The sequence below is a fragment of the Cryptomeria japonica genome, chromosome 4 (genome assembly GCF_030272615.1).
Source record: "Cryptomeria japonica chromosome 4, Sugi_1.0, whole genome shotgun sequence".
In the NCBI taxonomy this organism is placed as follows: Eukaryota; Viridiplantae; Streptophyta; class Pinopsida; order Cupressales; family Cupressaceae; genus Cryptomeria; species Cryptomeria japonica.
Window position 1 is genome coordinate 450,875,647 of NC_081408.1, and position 25,985 is coordinate 450,901,631.

Here is a 25,985-nt window from a genome sequence, read left to right on the forward strand (position 1 = left end):
GTCCCCGTTCCCATACCTGATTCGACAACTTAGAGTTTAACCCCTTGTGTAACCATCATCAAAAAGCATACACAAAGGCCAATATACAATGGAGGAAAGAGTACATTTTTTTCACTAATTCTCATCAGCGCCGTTGTGAAACTGGACATTGGGAAAGACCAAAAGAAGCTTGGGAGGAAAGAGTACATATTTTGCACTTCAAGTAAGTTGAAACAGAAAAACACTTCATTCTAGAATGTGACGCTTTCAAGGCCAGTAGGGACAGTTATGAAAACACTATTGCGGACAGCTTTTGGGATAATTTATTTAGTGAGGGGTTTGTGGAGAAGTTAGGGGTTCTCAACATCACGCTGCACAAGAAAAGAGTTGAAATGCAGAAGTCGGTTTTTGAAGCGGTTTGGTTTGTCCCATAGGCTATATTTAGCCTCGCAGACGTTAAAATAATTTCTTTCTTTCTTTCTTTCTTTCAGCACTAACAACTTTAAAGTCACAAGTCTTGATGCATTATTGTAAAAAATATTGGACACATCAACAAGTATCATAACAACCATGAAACATGCTCAACTACTGAATCCTTTCTCCTACTCACTAAAAGAAAACCTCTTGAATATAAATACAAATAAAATAATCTGGAAAAAGGTTCCTTGTGGGACCCTGTGATGCTTGGTTCCGGATCATATGTACCTGCCTGTATACTTCAATATTGCTTCAGATGGACACTGAGGATATTATTAATTCTGAGGCCGACCTTCAAATTCATCTAGTGTAGGGGAGGTCGACCTTCAAATTCATCTAGTGTAGGGATTACTAAACTACCTTTCTACGGAAAGAAGAATATATTGAACGATGGCAGACGATACGCTATGCTAGATCATAAGTATACACACATTGGAGAAAACAACGAAAAGAGCAATTAGGACATACTATTAGACTGCTAGCAGGAGAGAAATCAATTGAGACCAGGCTGATCTCGTCATGGACGACTCCAAAGGTATGTTTCCCGATACCCCGCAATCAGGTGTTTTTTGTGATCTGACTCTGTTGTGTGCTGTCCGATAATAGAGAGCTTGAGAAAGGAGTTTCTGCTAGATGTGGACGGATCAGGCGATGAGGGAGCCTGTCATCCGAAAATACGAGTACGAGATCTGCGAAGAAAAACAGAGGAAGGAGCTTCCATTCTGTCAGGAGTGTCGGTGGACATATGGAAGGGGAGCGTGGTGGGCATAATAGGACCCAGCGGCAGTGGAAAGTCCACGTTTTTGAGGTCTCTCAACCGCCTGTGGGAGGCCCCGCCGGATTCCGTTTTCCTCGACGGAAAGGACATAACAAAACTCAACGTACTCTCTCTCCGTCGGCGGGTCGGCATGCTCTTCCAGACACCAGCCCTGTTTGATGGTCAGTTTTTTTCTTTTAATTAAATTTTTCGCCTTGCAACTACCTGCTCGATTCTGTCAGTAAAATCCCCGAGGTTAATAATTGAGTCCCTGTTTTGAGAAGGTATACAATTCTTGATACCTCAAATTGATTTTTTTTTGGGCCAATATGCTTTCTGGATTCATCTGGGTAATGTTTCAGGTCTTCTGCAGGACCTGTAACAGAACGCTTTGGAAATTCATTTGAAAACAAAATGGCCTTACACAATTTTCTTGTGATTAGATACAATTTGTTTTCAGGACAATTTTTTTTTGAATGGATACAAAAAATTTTATTTTCAGGACATGTAACAGCACACTGAAAATCAACTTGAAAACGAGATGGCCTTGCTTAATTGTCCTGTGAATAGATACCATAATTTTTATTTTCAGGACTTGGAACAGCACACTGAAAATTAGATTGAAAACAAAATACCCTTACTTAATTGTCTTGTGAATAGATACAATCTGGATATGCATTTGCATTTACAATAAAAAAAATCCTAGTCTACAAAATGAGGCCTGTTATTTCTGTGCAGGAACCGTGGCAGACAATATACGATATGGTCCAAGCTTACAGGGCAAGAAACTGAAAGACCAAGATGTGGTAGACTTTTTGAATTTGGCGGACCTGGACGCCTCCTTCGCCGCCAAATCTGGCAGCGCCCTCTCCGTTGGACAGGCACAGCGTGTGGCCCTGGCCAGAACCCTGGCCAATGAACCAGAGGTCAGAAGCATTTAGTTAAACCTAATTTATTGTTTTCTTCAGGGCAGCCGGATTTAACAAGTGGACTAATTTGGCGGTGCAGGTTTTATTGCTAGACGAGCCGACAAGTGCTCTGGATCCCATCTCAACGCAGCACATCGAGGATTCTATCGTGAAGCTGAGAACCGTCAAGGAGATGACTATCGTTATGGTTTCCCATAGCGTGAAACAGATTCAGAGAATAGCAGATGTAGTTTGTCTGCTAGTTGATGGGCAGATTGTGGAGGTTTTGAAGCCTGATGAGCTTTCCAGTGCTAACCATCCGATGGCTCGCAGATTTCTGGAATTGAGCGCCTGACCTCCCCCGGGTATATCGCCAAGCCCGAATCACCGTATATAATAATAATGGCGACTTTTTAACTTTTGTCTCAGCAGTATTTTGTCCGCAAACGCAAGTGGATCCTGTCGTTTCATATGTATTTTATAAAGTAAATTTTGTTTGTAAGCGATTGCTTCACATGCCTGATAAGATTCTGAATTGCACAGAACTAAAGCAATGGTAAAATGGTTTTGAAACATTCTTAAAAGCTCAAACTTAAAGTGTTTCATAAGATAACTCGATTCTTGATTTTCTTTTGTCTATTAATGATATTAATGATTTTGATAATGTATGCAAATGGCTTGAAAATCATATTCTTTTTAAGTACTTAGAAATAATTTTTAATTTTAATTTTTTCTATTTGTTAAATTTAAGTTTTGTTTTTACCATTTTTTAACATGGTTCTTAGTATAACTATCCTTCTTATTAGTCTTTACCTCATGAACATGAAATATAGTTGTCTTTGTAGGACACTTTCTTTGAATCTTAGTCAAGCTTGAGTTACCTAGTTTCCCTTTGCTAATTTAATCCTTTCTAGAACATATTGTGGCCTCATTGGACATGTTGTCCATATTGAATAGGAATTCCTTTTTCCTGTTCACCCTTAGAAAATAGTTTGTGTTCAGGTTGGCGTTTTTAAGGAATTCAAGGAGTTTATTGAAATCTAAATAGAAGCTAAGAGCTTCACCCAATTGATCATGCATATCAAGTTGTCAAACATATTATTAGTGTCAAACCTCAATTTACAAAATTTGAGATTATTCTTTAGTTACTCAATACCCTAAGCCTCCACCAAAATAGCTTGTTGGAGATTCTCTCCTTCAAAATAGTGGGGATGGCTAGACTATGACAAGGAATAAAAAATGCTTGTGATCTCGAATCTAAAAGTCTTGGTCCTCAACAAGTGGTTGTTAGGCCCCAAGTTTCAAAGCATAACAAGGTAAACAAAGTGATGGATTCATAACCTAAGAGGGAATTATCACAACCAACAAATAAGCCTTGCTTTGATAAAATGTTGCTTGCTATTTTTCTCTCTTAACACTTGGTTAATTGGCCACCTTATCCTTATGCTTCTCACTACTCTCGTTGCTATTTTTCACCCTTGAAAGATAGCCTGTGTTGAGGTTGGCATTTTTGAGGAACTCAAGGAGTTTCTTGAAATCTAAATAGAAGCTAAGACCCTGAGGTTGGCATTTTTAAGGAACTCAAGGAGTCTCTTGAAATCTAAATAGAAGCTAAGAACCTCACCCAAATGATCATGCATATCAAGTTGTCAAACATATTATTAGTGTCAATCCTCAATTTACAAAATTTGAGATTATACTTTGGTTACTCAATACCCTAAGCCTCCACCAAAATAGCTTGTTGGAGATTCTCTCCTTCAAAAAAGTAGGGATGGCTAGACTATGACGAGGAATAAAAAATGCTTGTGATCTCGAATCTAAAAGTATTGGTCCTCAACAAGTGGTTGTTAGGCCCCAAGTTTCAAAGCATAACAAGGTAGACAAAGTGATGGATTCATAACCTATAAGGGAATTATCACAACCAACAAATGAGCCTTGCTTTGATAAAATGTTGCTTGCTATTTTTCTCTCTTAACATTGGTTAATTGGCCACCTTATCCTTCTGCTTCTCACTACTCTTGTAGCTTGTTTCTTGATATTTAAGAGAGTGAATCTGTGCTAGATTGTAAAGAGGCATTGTGGTTTCAAATCTCCATAAGTGGTGTCACTTACAAAATGGTGCTTCCTAAAGAACAACTATGGAGCTCTTAATGAGCTTGAACATGACAACATGCCCCTTGATTCTCAACTTACACGAAGTTTGTTTCATGAAATGCTTGGGGTCTTAATGACTCCAAAAGAAAATGAATCATTTGAGATAATTAACAAATATTTTTCAAACTCTATGTTTTTTGTTTACAAGAGCTGAAAATTTCAAGTTTTACATTTTTTGTTGTTGTGTTGTATAGCCAAAAAATCACTTTTTGCATAGTGATCGTGAGCTATGTTGAATATTTTGTACAACCTGAGTTGGCCTAGTGGTGGAAAACTTATGCTCTTGAAATAGAGGTCACAAGTTCAAATCCCACAAAAGGGTAAGCTTTTGTACAACCTGAGTTGGCCTAGTGGTGGAGAACTTATGCTCTTGAAAGAGAGGTCACAAATTCAAATCCCACAAAAGGGTAAGGTATGTATGCCTCGTTTGTAGTGCAGTTAGGTACCTCTTGTAAGGAGTACGAGGTAGTCCCATATTGCTCTAACCCATCTGTAGACCCATACACAGATGGTTGGCATCATGGACTATAAAAGATCCTTTCCTTTCCTTTCACCTAGAGGGTAACAACACTTTCATTTTGCCTAGCTGAAAGCATCACATAATGTCTCATGGAAGTGACCCCATTAATCAAGATATGTGTGCCTTTTTTTAATATCACTAACCACAATTTTGGGGTTAATATTTGTGTTTTCTATGATGTTAAATATCTCCTTTGACCTTAGATTGTGGGGTCTCTTCCCATTGCCACTTGGATCATGTGGGGTTTCATTATAGTTGAATAGGCTTCTAATAAACTTGCCTATGAGATGAACAACTGGTGAAGGAGAGGCTTGGTAATACATGCAATTTAATCCAAGTGTTGGTCATGTCACTCTAATTATTCATGGTATGCAAGGACAAGTTTGTGGTTAGGTAATGAAAGAATTCATAAATGTCTTAATGAGGCCATGTTGTTAGGACAACCTATCTTTTCAACTACTTTCAATTATTGGAGTGTCTACTAAATTTGGTCCTTTCTAATCACTTTCGAATCTAATTTTGTATTGAATGACAAGTTCCAAAGCTTAAGGGCATTAAAATGCAATTCTACCTCCACATGTATTGTTGAGTCATAATTCCATGTAGGCCCATATCAAACACTTTTGGAATTTTGAGTAATGCTCTCCTTATAGAATTGGCTAGATTCAATGGTGAAATGATGCCATCAAACTATTTGGTTAATTTTTGCACACTTGTGGTCAACAATCCTCACTTTTTTTTTGTCGCTCATACAAGGCTACCACTTCAAATCTTTGTGACCTCATTGCCAATCAAGAAGTGCTTCCATTTTCTTACATTTCACCACTAGAAGAAAACCACATATAGTCACTCTACTTGGGGATTTCAGATCAAGGCACACTAAGATAAGCTTAAAATTGGGTATAAAGCTTCCAAATAAAATTTTTAATCCCTCAAACATTTTCAAATTCCTAATAAAATCAAGCATATCAAAAAAGGATATCAAGTCTTCTTTGGGCTTCTTCATATTCTTTAGGCTCTTGTTTGTGAATATTGTTAGGTTTTTCAAGATCAAATGCCTTCCCTTGAGACCAAACAAGCCCTTCAATCATGTGTGTGTGTGGCCTCCTATTAGCTCTCCATAATGTAGCAGGCTTTGTGGCTAGAATCTTTTGGTAGATCTTTGTGAAATGTCTTCTTCTATGGCTAATGAAAAGCTCCTAAATGTGACTATTTTCCTTGTAAACTCTATAGGGGTCTTATGGGATATTCTTGGTCCTAGGTACTTCTAGGTTTACCTGAAAGATTTTTCTATTAGTACCCTATGTGCTATAATAAATAAAGACAATATTTAATTAATTCATAAAGTGGTTACTCATAAAGAAATTTGCAATTGGTAATTAATCAATTTATTGAATACAACCTATACGAATAATGTTTGGGTCCTTGCACTTTGCATCCATCACTTGATTTCACTTATTATTTAGACTAAGTAGTTTAGTTTTACCAAGAGAAGATAGATTTGGGACAACATTATTGTTCTTTAGGAAGACATGAAATAGGACTATTTCTATTAACTATAAGTCATTTACATCAAAATCAACTTTACTAAAGCTTGCAACCAAATTGAATGGTTGCTCATCTTGACCATGCTTTAGGCTATTGGATTTGGGCCTAAATTTCTTTTCTTATTCTAGATGCTCCTTGAAGATGCTTCATCTTATCTCACAATTAATAATCGATAATCCTCTTCTTTTAGGCTTTTTAGATATATTCACAAAAATGTCCTCTTGCTTTCACTATTTATGTTCTTGTTGCTTAAGGAATTGGCTATTTTCTAGCTAATGTAGTTGCCAAATAAATGGTTAAAAGAATTTCCTTTTCCCACTCTCCTCTCCAACATGCCAATAGCCACTTTGTTGATGACTCCTTTCTCACTCTCTTGGAAGAGAAAGACTATGCTAATCACGTCCTCAAGTGCTTGACTACTTTTGCCTTGCTTCTACTTACAATATCCACTGGCAAGCAATTGATAATCATTTCTTTCAAATCCACCCAGGTTGATTCTTTTGGTTGGAAGGAACATAGAGAAATATTTAGGCTTTTGTAAATACCATTTGCTTTTCAATCCTCTTTTATAGCTCTTTCGCAACCTATTTTAGTTCCCATTGAGAAAAATCTCCACTTTTAAACTACAAGCCTCTTTCCCTTGTTGAAAAGTTTCATATTTGTTCTAAAGTGGTTGCAACCACTCATTTATAATATTCTTCCTAGTAAGATCTTTCAAAATCCTTTTATTTTAAGCTAGAGCAATTGATTAAAAATTTTCTCTGGTCCTCTTTAGATCGAGGCAAGGGTTTGACAAAGTTACCTAAGAAGTGTATTGTATCCTAGGTTACTTTAGTGGTCTTGGTCTCATTGATACTCAAAGACAAGGCTCAACATTGTGTGCCAAATATATAATGTAGGAGTATATATGTGACTCCTTTGTTGCAAATATGAGTTTGTGTTGTCATTGATGGAAAACTTCTTGTTATTGATGTCAAACTTGTTGTCATTGATGATAACTTTGGTCTAGAAGATTGATCAATTGTGTTCTAAAGTAATGCAACATCAAAGAATTGGTTATGAGTTCATGCAAATGTGTATAAATTGGTTGTGGTTGCTTCAGATGGTATATCTGGTTGTCTTATGACCTTTCTAGAACTTTGGAGGTGTATTATGTGGTCCACGGTTGAAGTTGGCTAATGGTGGTTGTCATGGTGAACAATCTGTCAAACTAAGTATAGTTTTATAGTTTGCATTGTGGCTCATTGCTTCATCATTTCTTATGATAAGAATATGATGTTGGTGGATGCAAATTCTTGATATATCCTAGTTTGTATGTTCTTATTTTATCTATAGTAGAATTTGTGATGGTCTGAGTATCGGCTTGTACAATGACAATGTGATAGGTTGCAAGAATACATTACATTCCTCTGCCTTTAGTAGTTTTGGTGGTGTGACTCAATGATTTGGCTATGTTGGTGTCAAGTGATGCTATGTTGTGCATGCACAAAAATTCTTGATGGTCTACATCATGTTTTGAGTAAGTTTAGTTGGTGTGCTTTAATGTTTTTATCCATTGGAGCCGACTTGTGCAATTTTGGATTGTACAGTAGTGTGAGGAGTTGCAGGAGTTGATCTAAGATGGATAGGAAGGTGTACCAACATTGTGTGATCCTTCACATGTTTCATTCTTCCTTTCACATTGCCTTGGAGATTATTTTTGGGCTGACTATTTATATCCTACATAGTACATCTAATTGGGCTAACCTAATTGATGTTTCTTTGGTTGTGAATGGTATATAAAGATGAAATCTATTTGGATGACAAGAGAAGTTATATGTGTGGTATGTGAATTTGTGTATGGTGTATCTTGTAAGTGCAAATGTTTGCAAGTATAGTTGAGTAGTAATAAAGTCAGTTTCAGATGCATAACAATAGTCAACTGTAATCAACATTTCAGAGGATGTGTTTCTTCCCAGTTCAATAATATTGATTTGTTGTATTTAGATCTATTGTATCTTTCCCTAAAGAAGTGATATTTAATGTTTGCAAGTCCATTGTATTTTTCCCTAAGGTTGTGTGTCTTCATCTTGCAAGTCAAAATCAGGAGTAGTTAGCTTCCTTGGGCTTGAGCCTAAAACTTTGCAACATGTTTTCATATAGTGGGATAGTTCTCACAACGGTTTTTTTCTTTGGGTTTTCCACATAAAATATTGGTGTTCATGTGCGATTTCTCTTTTCTTTTTCAGTTATTTTCTTTTGCACATGCAGTAATTTAAATGCCTGGTAAATGAATGGTTAAATTGGTTAAGTTTTAGTATATGTTGATTCCCCCCCACCCCTTTCGCCCACCTTTCAACATTTAGAAGTGTTCAACAATTGGTATCAAAGAAATAGAAAACATTCTAATAGTTGAGGTAGATCTTGGATTTGAACACAATGTCTGAATCTGAAGATTTGGATGTTATGGAACAACATGAATGGGATATTGATGCAATTGTAGATCTTGAAGGTGAATCAAGGGTTTCTCTATTTGATTTGGAGGTTTATTAGAAAAGGTCCAAGGGAGAAGAAGAAAATTTCATCCATTTGAAAAGACAAATTGATTAAGGAAAAAAGACCATTGATGATCTTGAAAACAAAGCTACATAGCAAATCCAAAGAATGCACCAAACTCGAAGAAGAAGTGGTTATTTTGAGGAAATAATTGAAAGAGGCAAAAGAACAAATTAATTAAAATTTGAAGCTCAAAGGCGGTAGTGATATGCTTAATGAGATGCTAAGTATTCAGAAACCATCTAAAGACAAAGGTGAACTTGGATTTGACAAAGGAGAATATTCTAAAACACTTTGCAAAGATGACAAAGGAAAAGAAAAGGTCAAGGATGAATCAAATAACACAAATGAAGATCAAAAGGGTTTTACTCAAGTCTAGAACAAGAAAAACTTCAGGAAGCCTCCTTCTGCTTAAACCAAGTACTCTCCATCTTTCAGTGGTAAATATTATGCATGCGATAAATTTGGACATAGAGCTAGTGATTGTAGAAGTTAGATCAAATGTCAATCTTTTAATAAACAATGCCATGCTTGCAATAAGTTTGGACATAAGAAAAATGAATCCAAAAGTAGAATGATGCATGGATATGTGAATACAAACTATAGTAGAAATATTTAGTCTCTCAACATGTATTATTATGCATGCAACAAATATGGGCACAAGGCTATTGAGTGAAAATCTAATTTCAGAAGGAATGAAAGTGGTTTGCAACAAGGTCCTACTTATTATAATTGCAAAAATCTAGACATATTGCTAGGTTTTGTGGAGGAAAGAATGAGAAGACCTCTTCTCTGGAAAAGAGGATTGATATCAATGACGAAAAGGAAAAGATGCAAAAGACATGGGTGAATAAATATAGTGTGAATGTAGATGGTAGGAATGTGGTTAGATATGTACCTATTGGTAGTACATATGCTTCCTCTAAAAACTAGATAAAATTCATTATCTAAGGGGGAGAACTCGTTGAAGACCCTAAGAACCCCCTTATTGTGTAGATGTTGGATTGGTTTTAGCATGACATATGTTAGGAAGGTATTTCTAGAAATGCCAGATGTTTGTGGTGATTTACAAAGGTATTTGTGATCACTAGTATAACAGAGTATCAAGTTTCTATATGTAACAATCAAATGCATTTAAGGCAAAAAACCTAAGTTGATGAAGCGAACAGATAAATTATGATTTCAAATTCACTTTCATCACTTGTGAATTCGAGTGCTATTGTGTACCAAGAGATTTTTGGTGCTAACCCTAGTGACATAGTGTTTCAACGTACTTGCAAAGTTTTTTGTTTTCAGTTTAGTTTGTTTGATTGAAATGACTACATCAATTGTTGTTGACATGTCTTTGAAGCCACAACTGCAATTCAAACCCTATCCTTTTGTGGTGAAGAAGAGAGATAAGGAAGGTGCTTTGTCAAAGGTTCCATTAGATGTAGTATACATGGGGGATGTTAGGGCTTATATCCATGTGCCCCTAATAGAGGTTAGTCATGTAAAGTTCAATGATTTGTCGAAGCAGTTGGTGGAAGATGACCTAATGATGCTCAAGCAACAATATAAGCATATTTTAGAGTTAGGGTTGAACATATGGAAGGAATTCTCTGATTCCAGCTATGAGCATACATGGATTCAGATCATCTTGAGTTGAATTCATGGAGATGTTATATTACTGGATCACCCACACAAGATTATGAAGGATGCCATTAGGGGGATTTGGTAGGGTTGTGCATCATTGACACACTTCCTATTTTAAAATTGGCGAGGAATGATACTATGTTTGATCTTACTAGTGCAAAAACTAACAAAAGGGCTATGACTATTGAGAACATCACTAATTCAAGTGTCCAATATGTTACCAAGGGTTTGGTGTAAAAGATATGCTATCAAAATTGTGAGTTCCACCACTGCCACCACAATACACTCAGCCTATCAGATGGTGGTTGAGGGAGAAAAGTTTGACTTATGTGAGCTTCTGAGACAACAACTTTTGGATAATATAGACATGATGAATAAAAGCATGTATTCATTTAGGTATGGGTCCCTGATCATTTGTTTGGCATTTGCATCTATGAATGAGCTTCCAAGCGATAGAAGTAAAGTATGGAATAAGTTCGCTCCTGTAGAAGTGCAAATAAAACATTATATTAGAAATTTTAACAATGATACAAAGGGATACAATATTTCATATTATGGTTAGTTTAAGAATTTTTTAAGACAAGATGCAAGAAAGAGAGAGGGTTAATGCCAGATTGGTAAGGAAGTATAGGAATGAGATCACCTTTCTGGCCAGTAAAGACCATTGCTACATTGACGTGTTAGATCCAAGGATTGCTTGGCTATCAGAGTTACCCTATGAAATATCAGAGGAGTATGTGGAGAAGAATATAGAGACCTTATTGCAGTTGCTGGTAGATCGGAGTGTAGAAAGATTTTGGACTACAACTAAATTATTGAATAAGATTATCTAGAAGAAAGTTGAGATTGGATGTGCAAAGCAGATAGGGAACTTATATAAAAAGATAAATCTACCCATAGTATAAGAGGCCTTTGGAAATCAAGCACAAAGGAGAAGTTGGTCAATTTTCACCTCTCCTTCGATGAAGATCGGTTCCTTTGGAACTCTAGTGAGGTTAGTTTCAAGTGAGAAGAAATGTTAGAGACCTAAGAAAAAGGCAACATGAGAAATTTGGTCAGCAACTTGAGATTGAGCAAGTAGACAATAACAACACAAATGAAGAAGTGCAAAAGAAAAAGTTTGTGATTTGAGAGAGGTCCGCAAGGACAACAATTAAGAAAGAGGATGTTGAAGAAGTAGAGGATATTGTGCCTCTCAGTTAGAGAAAGAGAACTTTGGTCTCTCTTGTAGAGACCCCTATAAAGAAAAGGAAGTGAAGAAGAAAGAGACAGAGAAGACAAATGGTCGAAAGAAGAAGAAGATAGGCTCCCCTTCGGTTGATGTTGATTATCTACTACTTGATTTTGATAGTTTAGTGAATGCTATTTGTTAGCATGAGTCCTTGGAGGTGTTTGAAAAATTATATAAGGATTCCCCTTCGACAATTAAGAGAAGATAAAAAAATTCTATTATCTATTATCTAATTACCTTTGACAAGAATGTGAATGATATTGTAGATAAGTTACCCTTGGAGTTACTAGAAGCCTTAACAAACAAAAGGAAGGACACACTGATGAAATAATCCGATGTAAGCGCATGAGGTTTAGATATAGTGTGTAATCCTTTATCCAAGGAAGATAGAGACAAGATTGTGCAAGCTCTTAATACAAGGTTTAGAATAGAAGAAAGATTGAATATCATAATGGGAGGTGATCCAAATGACTATAAGAGGATAGTCAATCATTATCAGAGGATAGTCAAGTAGATTGAGGTTGCATAAGTGATAAAGAAGAATTTTCCTTTTATTACGGAGAAGACAAACACAAAACTAGTTCGAGAGGGAGTATACTTGGTGTTGGTAGCAGTAAAGTTGATTTGGAGAAGAGAATTGATGAACAATTACGTAGTGATGGAGATCCAAAAATTGGTTTGGGTGATCACATTTAGACTATTGAAACAGTTGCATAATAGATTTTGAAGAAAACACAAGAAGAGTAGAAGGGTGTGGAGAAAGAGAAAGAACATTAGAAAAAGATATATGAAATGAGTACTATGTTTGGTGGAGAATTTTCCAATCTTTCTAGAGAATGTGTTGAAGTTGCAGTTACAATTTGAACTGGTCACTACCACTAAGGTACTGTAGGTACCTATGTCTCAAGGTCAAATGGAATTTAACTAGTTGCCCCACTGCCCATGTTACATTTGGGTGATATACTTTACCACTTTGTAGATAAGAAATACATTAAATCTTAGATACAAAGCTCATACTTGTTATTGATGATGCAGTGAAGTTTCTCCATAAGAAACTTTTGGAAGTTGTAATGGGTGAGACATTCAATGATATGGAGTAGGTATAGGTGCTTCTTAATGGCTCGAAGGGTCAATGCTTCTTTGTTGGAAGCAACAATTTTGAAAGATGTTGAAAAGAGAGTAGAAGAAAAGAGATTAGAAGAGAGCGAATAAATGTGTAGTTACACAACAATTGTAGGAAGGAATAAGAGTTTTTGACAAGAGTGTAAAGGATGTAGTGGCAACATATCAATTTTGTCACTAGTGACTTGTATTTACCAAAGACATTCAAGGCCAAATATACATTTTGGAAGTACAAATTATATAGTTGTTTAGTGTTGTAGACTTGAAGAAGGATGTAGATGGTAATGGTAGATTGTAGATAAAGAATTTGGTTATGCATTTAAATCTTCTAATGTTCAAAAGGAAAAGATTAAGGTACAATTTGGTCATATGAGATATATTGTAGACTTGTATCTCACCAGCATAGTGAGACTTCTTTCAAACTCTCAAAAGTTGGATCAGGAAGTAGATTTTCTAGGTAGCTATAGTGAGGTAGATGATCTTATTTTGAAGATAGAAAGTTAGCACAAAATTTTGACCTCTGTAGAGGATGATTGGAAGATCACTTGGTCTCGTGTCAGATTTTTTTCACAAGGGCATTATGCCCCCAACTATGCAAACTCCTTATTTTTTGTTGGTAAGAAAATTTTGTTCTCATACATACATATGCAGATAAGTAGAAGGTTATTGAGATATAGTTTTGGTTTTCAAAATTTGTTCATACCCTAAGGGGGTCTTGTATACTGTCATTGAGTTTGTGTTGTGTTATGGAGATGTCAAAGAGGGAGAGAATTCATTATGGAGTGATATGATAATAATTTGGAATTGGCACACGTGTTGCCATCAATCACAAAGGGGGAGATTGTTGCAAATATGTGTTTGTGTTGTCATTGATGATAACTTTAGTCTGGAAGGTTGATCAGTTGTGTTCTGGAGTAATGCAGTATTAGAGGATTTGTTATGAGTTCATGCAGATGTATGGAGATTGATTGTGGTTGCTTCAGATGGTATATTTGGTTATTTTATGACCTCTTTGAAACTTTGGAGGTGTAATTTGTGGTCTACAATTGAAGTTGGCTAATGGTGATTGTCCTGGTGAACAGTCTGTCAGACTAAGTATAGTTTTATGGTTCACATTGTGGCACATTGCTTCAAAATTGCTTGAGGTTAGAATATGATGTTGGTGGATGAAAATGCTTGACATATACCAGTTTGTATGTTCTCATTTTATCTAAAGTAGAAGTTGTGATGGTCTGAGTATTGACTTGTATAATGACAGTGTGACAAGTTGTAGGAATGTGTTGCATTCCTCCCCCTTTAGTAGTTTTGGTGTTGTGCTCAATGATTTAGATATGTTGGTGTTAGGTGATGCTATGTTGTGCATCTGTAAGAGTCTTGGTGGTCTACATCATGTTTTGAATAAGTTGGGTTGGTGTGCTTTAACAGTTCTATCCATTAGAGTCGACCTGTGTAGTTTTGGCTTGTGTGGTAGCGTTCAAAGTTGTAGGAGATGATCTATGATGGATAAGAAGGTGTCTCAACATGGTTTATCTTTCACATGTTTCATTCTTCCTTCCGTATTGCCTTGGAGATTGTTTTTTTTACTAACTATTTATATCCTACACAATACATATAATTAGGCAAACCTTTAGAATTGATATTTTTTTGGTTGTGAATGGTGTATAAAGATGAAATCTATTTGGATGATGAAAGATGTTATATATGTGGTATGTGAAGTTGTGTATGGTGTATCTTGTAAGTCTGAAGGTTTGCAAGTGCAGTTGAGTAGTAATGAATTCAGTTTCAGATGTGTAACAATAATGAATGACAATGAACATTTCAGAGGATGTGTTTCTCTGCAATTCAACAATATTGATTCGTTGTATTCAGATCTATTGTATCTTGCACTAAAGAAGTGATATTTAATGTTTGCAAATCCATTATATCTTGCCCTAATATTGCGTGCTTTAGTCTTGCAAGTCAAATAAAGAGTAGTGAGCTTCCTTGGCCTTGATCCTAAAACTTTGTAGCATGTTTTCATGTAGTGGGATAGTTCTCACCATGGTTTTTCTCTCATTAGATTTTTCATGCAATGCCCCTCTCATTTTATTTTTTGCATTTCATACTTTCTTATGTGGACTTGGCTTTATGCCCATGGATTGCATCTTTTATAGTTTGGAATGTTTATCTTATGCTCCTTTTTGGATGTATGTTTTGTGATTGTTCTAGACCAGTGATGTATTGAATTTCTCCATGGTGACCTTGATTCTATTGTTGCATTGAGGTTTGTGCTTTCTTCTTGTGCCTGGTTGTGAGAACCATTGCATGACTAATTTCGATACTTGATTCATTGGGTTGTTGTTATGGCATAATTTAGACCTATTGTGCTTGACGATTGAGATAGATCAATGTTGTGATTTAGTATTGTCATATGAAAGATGTGGATATAAATGTTGATGTGAGTAATGATTAGAGCGAGACAAATGATATTTACTAGATTAGTTGATTAAAAGTAAGGAATTATATTTTATGCTATTTTGATTTGATGAGATATCATGTTACAAACAATATTATGGTGTTGACTTGTTTGGAGAATATAGCTATATGCTCAAAGTTATAGAGGAATAATATTGATGATGCTATTTATGCAGGTGATTAGATGACATTATCATTATGGAGTTTAATTGATATTTAGAAGCAAAAGGGATGATATTGTATCATTCAATTATATGAGAATGCATACGATGTTAAAATTACGGGGGCTTCACTTAGTGAACCTAGGTTATATGACGTGCATTCATGGCATACTAGATAATCCCCTTATTTTCAAAAAATATTGCCCTAAAATCCTTTTTTGTCACCCTCTTCCAATACACAACATGAATTACAAGCCCCCTGTTTTTGCCAGTTTTCATAGTTTTTTATAGCCCAAATTAAAAAACCCTCTATTATCATCGATAGACAATATCTTGTACCCCCATTTTTGGCATATTAAACCCCCCAATATGAATGCATGTGGTATAATATTGCCTAGCCAGTGAAGCCCCCATGGTTAAAATATCCTTGAACAATTTGAGTTAATTTGATATGTGTGTGTGTGTGTGTGTGTGTGGGTACACTTGATGTGTGGATGTTTCAATGACTACAAGTACAGGGCATTGACTCCACCTGGCTCCATAGGTCTAAGTGTGCTTTCATCCTCGATGGTGGTTAATAGGAGATAACACATTGGCCAAACATCTCGAGCCAAAAAATTGTGCCCCTTGATTATGACAATTCCCTTGATTTAATTATTTTGAGCCCTAACTACCACAATTGGTAGCTTTTGGAAACCCATTCGTCATGTTGAGTCGACTCGTAATGACTGTTTGTACATTTTCAATCAATTTAGATTTGTCATCATTTTATTGCATGCATAATAGTGATTCTATGTTGTAATGTGGTACATGTCTTATGTGTATTTGATTTAATGATGATTATTTTTAGGGGGTCTTTAGGGAGTTTATTAGATAATTGTATTTTAAATTTATTTTTAGCATTAAAATATTTCTCACTCAAAAAGTGAGTTTATGTTGTGTAATCGAGCTCATTTGCTCAACACTTATTGTATCTTTCTCATGCTCTTCTCAAAACCCTCTTCATGGCCATTTTGGAAGGGTGGTTATCTTGAGTTTCTTGGGGTAGAATTTTGTGGGTATGGTGTGGATATATTTATTGAGGAGGCTATGTTGTTGTTTTCAAATCTTGAGGTCATTGGTGGAGAGTGTCGATGAAGTTTCTCTCCAAGTTGAGGTAGAAGACTTCAATCTTCTTCTTGTATTTAAATTTGATCTCTTTGAATGATTTCAATGTTTATTAATGTGTATTTGAAACCTTGTTGAGTAATGAAATCCAATCCCTTTAAGTGTTTGATGGATTGCTTGGTTGTTGTGAATGTGGTTTTGGGAAAACAATGTGAAAATGGGGCATTTTTGGGAAAATGTTGCCCAATTATCATGGGAATCTTGCATGGGTGTTTTAATTGTGTTTTTGAAATTTCATGAGGTACTTCTCAAATGTTTTGGTCCCTGATTTTGGCCTCCCATACTTTATTTCGCTCGAACTTGATGCCCTAGGTAGTTTCTCGGAGCAAAATCTTGCAACTGCTTTCAAATTTTTGCATTTGCATGTAGAAATTTGTACTTGCTAATTGAATTTGACATTTTCCAATTGGATTTTTGACCTTCTTTGGGGGTTTGATGAGTTGTCCCACCTTCTAGCCTTGGTGTTTGGAGTCAATTGGCTTGCGATTTGATGAAATTTGATGTCAAGGTATGCTTCCATGAGATGCCAAAGTGAATTTTGTATTATTATTTTAGATTGAGAACAATCTAGGATTGAATTATTGACTCAGAGACCTAGCGATTGCTCCTTGAGTTATGACTTTGATATGCATTGTGTTTATGACCACTTGAGATGTTATTATGATGATGAGTATGTGTACTATGTTTGAGATAATTCTTTTGATGTTTGTCTATTGATTTGAATTGGAGTCGATAGTGTTGATACTATTGCTTGACATGTGCCTACCCATGTGTATTGAATTGATAGCTCTTGATACAAGCAATTGCATGGATGCTTGAGAACCACTTGTATGACTTGATTGTTGTAACTTGCTACCCCATAATGCTCAAATTTGAAGAAATTCACTCATAATGCTTGCTCTAGGATACGATTGAATGATTGTAGGATGCTTGAGGATGAATATGAATTAGGAAAGATGCTCTTATATGGGTTCCCGAGGTATTTCATAAATTAGGTCGACTTCCAATGGTCATATAAAGATGTCAGGATCAGGAATCAATTGGCGAGAACTTATAGACCGACATATTCAAAATCAGGCCCAATTTGGGGGGACTATGGTGCCTAGTGCCCTAGTCCATCTAGAAAAGGGTGGGATAAAGGTAACTCACAATAGATAATCAGATCACCATATCATCATATAACATCATGTTTGCAATACAAAACTAGAAATAGACTTCTAAAAGAGATAAGGGGACACACACTAAGGAAAGGGCACAAAAAAAGTGTGAAAATGTAAGGGGTTACAATTTATGACACTACATTTAAGAATACCCATCGTTTTGATTCCTAAGAAGGACAATTGCAATACATTTGTTGATTTTAGGTCGATCTCATTTTGTAATATTGACTACAAAATTATATCCAAAGTGATAGAAAATATATTAAAGATGATTCTCCTAAAAATCATTTCACATGAACAAAATGGATATCTGTCGGGGAGGAACATTGTTGATAGTATACTTTGTGCCCACAAGGTGATACATTCCATCGAAACGAAAAACATAAAGGCTATGATTGTGAAGCTCGATATAGGTAAAGCTCGTGACATGGTATGGTGGAGGTATCTTATGAAAATCTTGGAGAAGTTCGGCTTTGATCCAATTTAGCTGAAGTGGGTTTTCACATATATCTACACACCACATTACTCAATCCTCATGAATGGAACTATGTGAGGTTCTTTTGAAGGAACAAAGGGAATTCACCATGTGGACCTCATTTCTCCATTTCTATTCGTGACTCAGCAAAAGAATTTCACAACTAGAAAACTTTGGCTTATGGAATGGTATTGAAATCACAAATTCCCTTCCAAGATTTACTGATTTGCTCTTTGCTGACCACACATTGTTATTTGGTTCCCCAAATCCGAGAGAAGTTGAAATCATCAGAAGTACATTGGAGGAGTATGCAAACTGGTTTGGGTAGGTTATCAACGTTGACAAATCTAAAATTTATTTTTTATAATGTTAAGAATACTATTTGGTGAAGATTGGCAACTAAATTAAATTTCGCTAATGGGTCACTCTCATGCAAATACTTGGGCATTCCTTTGTATGATGACTCCACTCACTCAATATACTGTAAGGAGACTGGAAAAATACAAGAAGTGGGCTAAGTCTTGGTGTGGCCACTTGCTATCTTATGTTGGGTGGATCATTATGGTTGAATCCATCCTTATTGCCATTCTAATTTATATGCTTTGGTGTGTTGACCGATTGCTAAAGAAAAGCTGGATCTCACGAAGATTGAAAGGTGGTTTCTCTGGGAGGGCTCTAGTGATCAGAAATGAGTTTCATTGTTTGCCTGAGACCTAGTCATGAAAGATATAAATTCAAGGGTAACAAACATGGTAGACTGTTTCATATAGAGCCTAGCTCTAGGAGGGAAACTATCATGGACGAGGTGCAAAAATCCCAATGCCCTCTGGTGTAGGATCTTAGCAGAGAAGTATTTAGATTCAAATGATGCATTCTATAATGTTGCGACTTTTTTTGTTTATCTATATATATGTTTTATTGGATATTTTCTTAATAGTAGCAACATAAAGAGAATTTGCTCCAATGCCAGCAGTTAATCTCTATAGAAAATGGTATTGTAAAAAAATTTCAGATTTGTAAATCACAAAACTTTTTCATCTTATTTTTTGTGGTTAAGATGCAGATCATTAAAATTTCAGATTTTAGAAACTGCACTGAGTGTTGTTTTGTGTAGAGATTAGCCACATTGTCCTAATTGTTTTGATTGTGTTGATTTACTTAAAATGAAAGGGAACATGTTTTTTTTAAGGACAAATTGCTATTTTGATTGTTTTGATTTATTTAAAATGTGCAGGACATTTATTTTAGGGGTAGCTCCCTATATATATGGAAAATTACAGTTCATACCCACTATTTTGGGATTGGAGTGATAATGGCAATATGTGCTTACCTAATAAACATAGGCCCGATCCTTATTCACAAATTAGGAGCCACATAAGAAATTCTGGCACACAATCCATTTTGGAAGCTAACACAATATCATCCTCTAAAATTCTTTTCAACTCGAGGGCTCACCTTGATCCATTGCATAATTAGAAAGGTAAGTCACGACTTTGTTTGTTTATCTATATATATGTTTTATTGGATACTCTCCTAATAGCCGCAACATAGAGAGAATTCACTCCAACTTCATTCACAATGCTAGCGGTTAATCTCCACACAAAATGACACTAAATTTTTTTTTCAGATTTGTAAATCACAATGTTTTTTCAGCTGATTTTTTATAGTTTTATAGCAATGAGGATGCAGATCATGAAGATTTAGCTATTGAAAATTTCGCGGAAATCTGTTGTATTTTACAGATTTTAGAAATTTACAGAATGCTATTTTATGTGGAGATTAGCCCATCCCAAATAAACAAATCAAATATAAATATAAACTAAAATATTTAAAAAAAAAAATCTCTATTTTTCAACATTAAAAAAAGCAATCAAATCATAAGAATCAAGTCAAACATGCAAATAATCAATAAAGCAACCAACTTCTACCATGTCCATAGTTATGAATTTTTAATCTTAGTCATTCCATTCACTCCATGGGAGCTATGTGTGTATGCTATTTTAGGGCATACAAGTCGATGTATGTTACCTAGAAAATTTTAGAAAATTTTATAGTGTACGATGTGCATTCAATTCAATTTCGTATTCAAAAGTCATGCAATTAAGAGAAAAATAATGTTATTACTCCAAGGCACTTCAAAATATAAAAATTATAGAACAACATTTCATCATATAATCCACAACTTATGAGGATATTCATACTCAATATGAAAACGGTTTGGAGGTTGACAAAACGTACCAATTAATTGAAGAAGGTAGGATTAACGAGACGACCAATTTCCTAATCAAAATTAATTGTAAGAAATCCAACATCGAAAAAAAGAGTCTGAAGTAAGAGTAACCAAGATAACAAAGATCAATAGTCTAACTAATTTAGGCGGAGAAGGAAGAGCCCCAAAAACATTAAAAAAAATGGCTTTTCCGTCTTCCTTAACCATCTCCATATGACCAACCGACCAGGCATACTGCTCCCTCTACTTTAAAATCAATGGAATCAACTTGCAATATCCAAACTTACTAAAGCAGCTCATGTGACCGGGGTTCTGAACCCTTTTAGCGAATCCAAAACTATTTAAACAATTAAGCGGGAACTTGGAATGCAAAGCGAAAATGAGTCCCACAGAAGAAGCAGTAACGGAACCTCAAGCTACACAGCGTGTTTTGGTACACTCAATCACAGCAAAAGCTTTCAAGTCTTTCAACGCCAAAGTGAGAATCGAACCCCTAACCTGCTTTACCTGCATTGTTGGACCAAACGGCACAGGCAAGAGCGTATCCTTCCTGCAAATGCCTGGCAGAATTCGGTTAAATTCTCCTCCATTTATTTCCTCTAAATGTATAGGCCAGATAAGTTTTTACAAAATCATAAAAAAATGGCGGAATGTTTTTTTTCTTCCTTAATCAAAATAATTTTCAGGCAATTGGCGCAGCCCTAGCATTTGCGTTGGGAGCATCCCCAAAATTTCTCAGAGCCAACGCCTCTTCGTCACTCGTCAATAATCGATCTTCAGACTCATCTACTAAGGTTAGCATTGCCTCCATTTTGAGGACCTCATTATCTGTTCTTTATAACCTTTGAGTATTTTGGCCGCAAAGTTTACAGGTAGATGCCCAATCCAGGTCTCTGTGAAGCTAGAAAGAAGCGATGATGGTGCTAAGTTCCAGGTGCAAAGGGTTTTTAGAGGAAAATCCTCAAAATATTACTGGAAAGACGACATTCGTGTTAGGATGAAGAAATCGAATTGAAAACAACAGATAAACACAATTAAATATACACAACACAAACAACAAGAACACACAGATTTATCGTGGTTCGGCAATTGCCTACATCCACACTTGAAGCAGGGGAATCACTATATTATTCACCAATCTGGTTTACATCTACACAGCTGCAATCAACTCTGGCAATTAACTTTTGAAAATGAATTACAATCAGCTCTTAAAAAGCTTCCAGGAAGAATATGAATAGCCAAGAGTTTTGGCGGCAAACAGGGAAGGAGTCTATTGGACTTCAACTTCCAACAATCTCCCACTGAAGGCCAACGAACTACTGCAACAAGTAAATTCCCCCACTTAGTTCTGCTATCAGTTATTGGAAAGGCCGAGAGAAGCTCGACAGAAATCAAACTTCTCCCACTTAACTACTTTAGTGAGTACATCAGCTAGATTCAGATCGGTATGAATCTTGTCTACATGAAACTTGCCTTCTTCAACCATATGGCGAACATAATGACTGCGCACATCAACATGTTTTGACCTCGGCTGAGATGTTTGATGTTTAGTCATAAAAATTGCACTGCTGTTATTACAAAACAAAGCAAAATCTGATTGCTTCAAACCCAACTCGCTGAACAAGAGTTGCAGCCATACCATTTCTTTTGCTCCCTCAGAAAGAGCTATGTATTCTGCTTCCGCAATTGATTGAGCAATTGTATGTTGCAATTTTGAAGCCCAACTAATCGCTGCCCCGACAAATGTGAAAGCATAACCAGAAGTAGACTTTCTTTTGTCTAAATCACCGGCAAAATCTGAATCGGTAAACCCCTGCAAAACTGCCTTGTCCTTTCCAAACCATAAACAAAAATCAGAAGTACCTTTGAGATACCTCAAGATATACTTAACCGCCTCCCAATGTGATTTACCCAGATTAGACATAAATCTACTCACCAATCCTACGACATGAGCAATGTCTGGTCAAGTAGACACCATAGCATACATGAAGCTTCCAACTGCAGATTTGTATGAAATTTTATCCATAAACTCCTTATCTTCTTGTGTTTTAGGACACAAATGAGAAGACAACTGAAAATGAGAGGCTAAAGGTACACAAATAGATTTAGCATCCGCCATACCAAATCTGTCCAAGACTTTTTTAATGTAGTCTTGCTGAGATAGTTTGAGTTCTCTCTTTTTTCTATCCTGAAAAATAGTCATTCCTAAGATCTTCTTTGTTGCCCCTAAATCTTTCATGGCAAATTCCTTTGCTAAATGAGTCTTAAGTTCACTCACAATCCTCATGCTTGTGTCGACTATGAGCATATCATCCACATAAAGGAGAAGAATGACAAATTCGCCATTAGGAAGCTTCTTGTAATAAATACAAGGATCAAACTCGCTGCGAGTAAACTTGTGATCAATCATGAATTTGTCAAATTTAAGATACCACTGCCAGGGGGCTTGCTTAAGCCCATATAAACTGCATTTCAATCTGCAATAAAGGTGTTCCTGCCCCTTTTTAATGAACCCTTCCGGCTGATGCATAAATAACTCCTCATCAAGGTCACAGTGGAGAAATGTCGTCTTCACATCCAGTTGTTCAAGTTCAAGATCCCACGCTGTAACTAATCCCAATACTGCTCGGATGGTAGTCATTTTAACTACTGGCAAAAAAATTTCTTTGAAGTCGAGGTCTTGCTGCTGAGCATATCCCTTTACAACCAGTCTCGCTCGAAATCGTTTGTGACCATCGACTTCATCTTTTAGTTTATACACCCATTTATTTCTCAATGCCTTTCTGTCAGGCGAAAGTGGCACCAAATCCCATGTCTGATTTCTCACAAGTGCATCCATTTCTTCGCACATTGCAGCATGCCAATTATCACGGTCTGCATTTTTACAAGCCTCTTTGTATGTTACAGGCTCTGTTTGATCAAAGATGAGCAAAGAAGGTTCAGCCTCTCCACAAAACAGTAAATCATAATCAGAAAATTTTGCAGGAGGACGCCTCTGTCTGGTTGATTTCCTCAATTGACTCTCTGCTGGAGTAGTAGAATCATTATGTATTCCCTGTTTATGCAAACTCATATCTTTTGCATTGTCTCTGATTATGTCCCCTTTAATGACTCTGTTTTTGAGTCTGGTTTGATCTCTGTCTGCAGGGTAGTCAGAAGCTTGTGGATTTTGATCCACGTTTGATGCACGCAGATCGCAGGAGGGGAACCCCGCAGAAGGTTTATGCACGGTGTGAGATGGGTGATAGGGCTGGGTGCACAAGGCCGTGGCAACATCTTGACGGGCCTGCACGGGAGGAAGACTTTGCGGGTGGATTGCAGAGGTGGAGCCTGCAGGGACCACGTGGAGTGGACTGCAGGGAGTCCGCGAGAGAGGTGAGGGGAGTGCGGGAGACTCATGGGAGTGGGCCTGCAAAGGAGAGGGAGCTGCTGGGTTGCAGGGAGTCTGCAGGGAGGGCCCATGGGGTAGGGAAGCAGGGAGGCCAGCAGGGAACTTGTTGGGAGAGGAGACTATAGGAGACGTGGAGGAAGCTGCGCGGTGTGAGGACTGCAGTGGGTGTGCAGCGTGGGGAAATTTCACAACATGCTGTGAGGAATGTGGGGTGCACAAACCACCATTATTTGCAGTGTGCAGTGGAGTTGCAGACCACCGTGTGGGTTGCCTAGCTAATTGGAAATAAAATGAGCCAACATTACCGTAAGCATAATCTTCCAAGTTTCCTCCAACATCAATGTTATTTTGAGGAAGATTCGTTCTGTTTTGCAGACCCCCAAATTCTGAATTAAAAGCAGACCAAACATTTTCATCACTCCCTTCATCATTCTCAGTCTGAGAATTATATTCAACAGATGTAAATGTCATAGGAGCTCCCACTAAATGAGAGACCAGAGGCAGAGCGCTGGTAGTTGCATTCTGAAATAGAGACATAGGAACATATTCTGTCTCTAATTTATTTGCATCTTGCAGTGCGGGAAATGAGGTTTCATGAAAGACTACATCTCTGCTGCAAACAATCTTTTTGTGAACTGGATCCCACAATCTGAAACCAAACTGCTCTTCTCCATACCCCACAAAGATACATTTTAGCGACTTTGGATCCAATTTCGTTCGTTTTTCCTTGGGTATATGCGAGAAGGCTTCGCATCCAAACACATAAAGATGCGAATATGAAATCCTCTTCCCTTGCCATTCCTCTTTCAGAATACCAAAATCCAATTTAGATGATGGACTTCGGTTAATTAAATACACTGTTGTGTTACACGTTTCTGCCCAAAAATCTTTGCCTAAACCTGCATTAGACAACATACATCGTGCCTTCTCAAGGATTGTTCTATTCATCCTCTCGGCTGCACCATTTTCTTGAGGAGTGAATGGAACAACCTTGATTCTTCTAATCCCATTATCAACACAAAAATTATCAAATTCATGTGAACAAAATTCCCCACCGTTATCTGTTTGTAAGCATTTAATCCTATGCCCAATCTGATTTTCAACTAATGCCTTGAAAATTTTAAATTTTGAAAACACTTCTATTTTCCTAGAAAGCATATAAATCCATACTTTTCTTGTGCAATCATCAAGAAATGTTACAAAATAGTTAGCTCCTCCAATGGAGGCTACCTCGGTTGGTCCAAAAACATCCGAGTATACAAGCTCCAGCGGTGTTGTCTTTGTGTCATGCCCACCTTTCAAAAAACTGACTCTCTTTTGTTTGCCATAGAGGCAATGTTCACAAAAGGCTAAGTCCACAAGCTTGAGGCCTGGTAGCTGATTTCTTGTATGCATAACATGGAGACCTTTCTTGCTAATGTGCCCAAGTCTTTGATGCCAAAGATCCGCTTTGTTGTCCTCAATCACCATTGCAGCTCCCACTTCACCATGAGTCTTAAAAATATAAAGATTTCTCACTTTATTACCATTTGCAATCAGCATGGTACCATGTGTTACTTTCCATGTATTCGGAAGAAGATTGACATTTAGACCTTGACCAAAGAGTTGTCCAACGGATATCAAATTCCGCTTCAATTTTGGGACATGGCGAACATCTTTGAGCAGCCATGTTTTACCACCTTCTAATGGCAGCAATACATCCCCTTTGCCTGTAATTTCACAAGCTTTGTTATCTCCTAAAAAGACATTGCCAAATTGCCCTTCATGGTAGTTGATGAATGCTTCAAGACATGAGGTAGCATGATAGGAGGCACCGAAATCAAGCACCCATGAATCCGAAGTAGTGTCAGTTGTTGAAAGGATTAAGATGCTACCATCTTTATCATAAACGGTATTTGCTTCGCTGTCCCGCACTCTCTCTTGTGCTCTTTTGAAATTTCTGCAATCCTTTTTCACATGACCCGCTTTGCCACAAAATCAACATTCACCATTTCTGTTTCTAGACTTCGATCTCTTTGCTGATTTCGAACGTCTATGGTAATTATTTCTGCCTCTGTTATGACTTCTACCTCTATTATCAG

General features: G+C 36.7%; 1 protein-coding gene across 1 annotated transcript; it reads left to right on the forward strand.

Moving 5' to 3' along the window:
* The first annotated feature begins 704 nt into the window (after window positions 1-704).
* On the forward strand, window positions 705-2,746 carry LOC131033746 (ABC transporter I family member 17). The gene is made up of 4 exons (XM_057965024.2): window positions 705-991; window positions 1,063-1,395; window positions 1,952-2,139; window positions 2,222-2,746. The coding sequence occupies exons 1-4, from the start codon at window positions 976-978 to the stop codon at window positions 2,474-2,476; spliced, it is 792 nt and encodes a 263-aa protein (XP_057821007.2). The 5' UTR covers window positions 705-975; the 3' UTR covers window positions 2,477-2,746.
* Window positions 2,747-25,985: the final 23,239 nt, after the last annotated feature.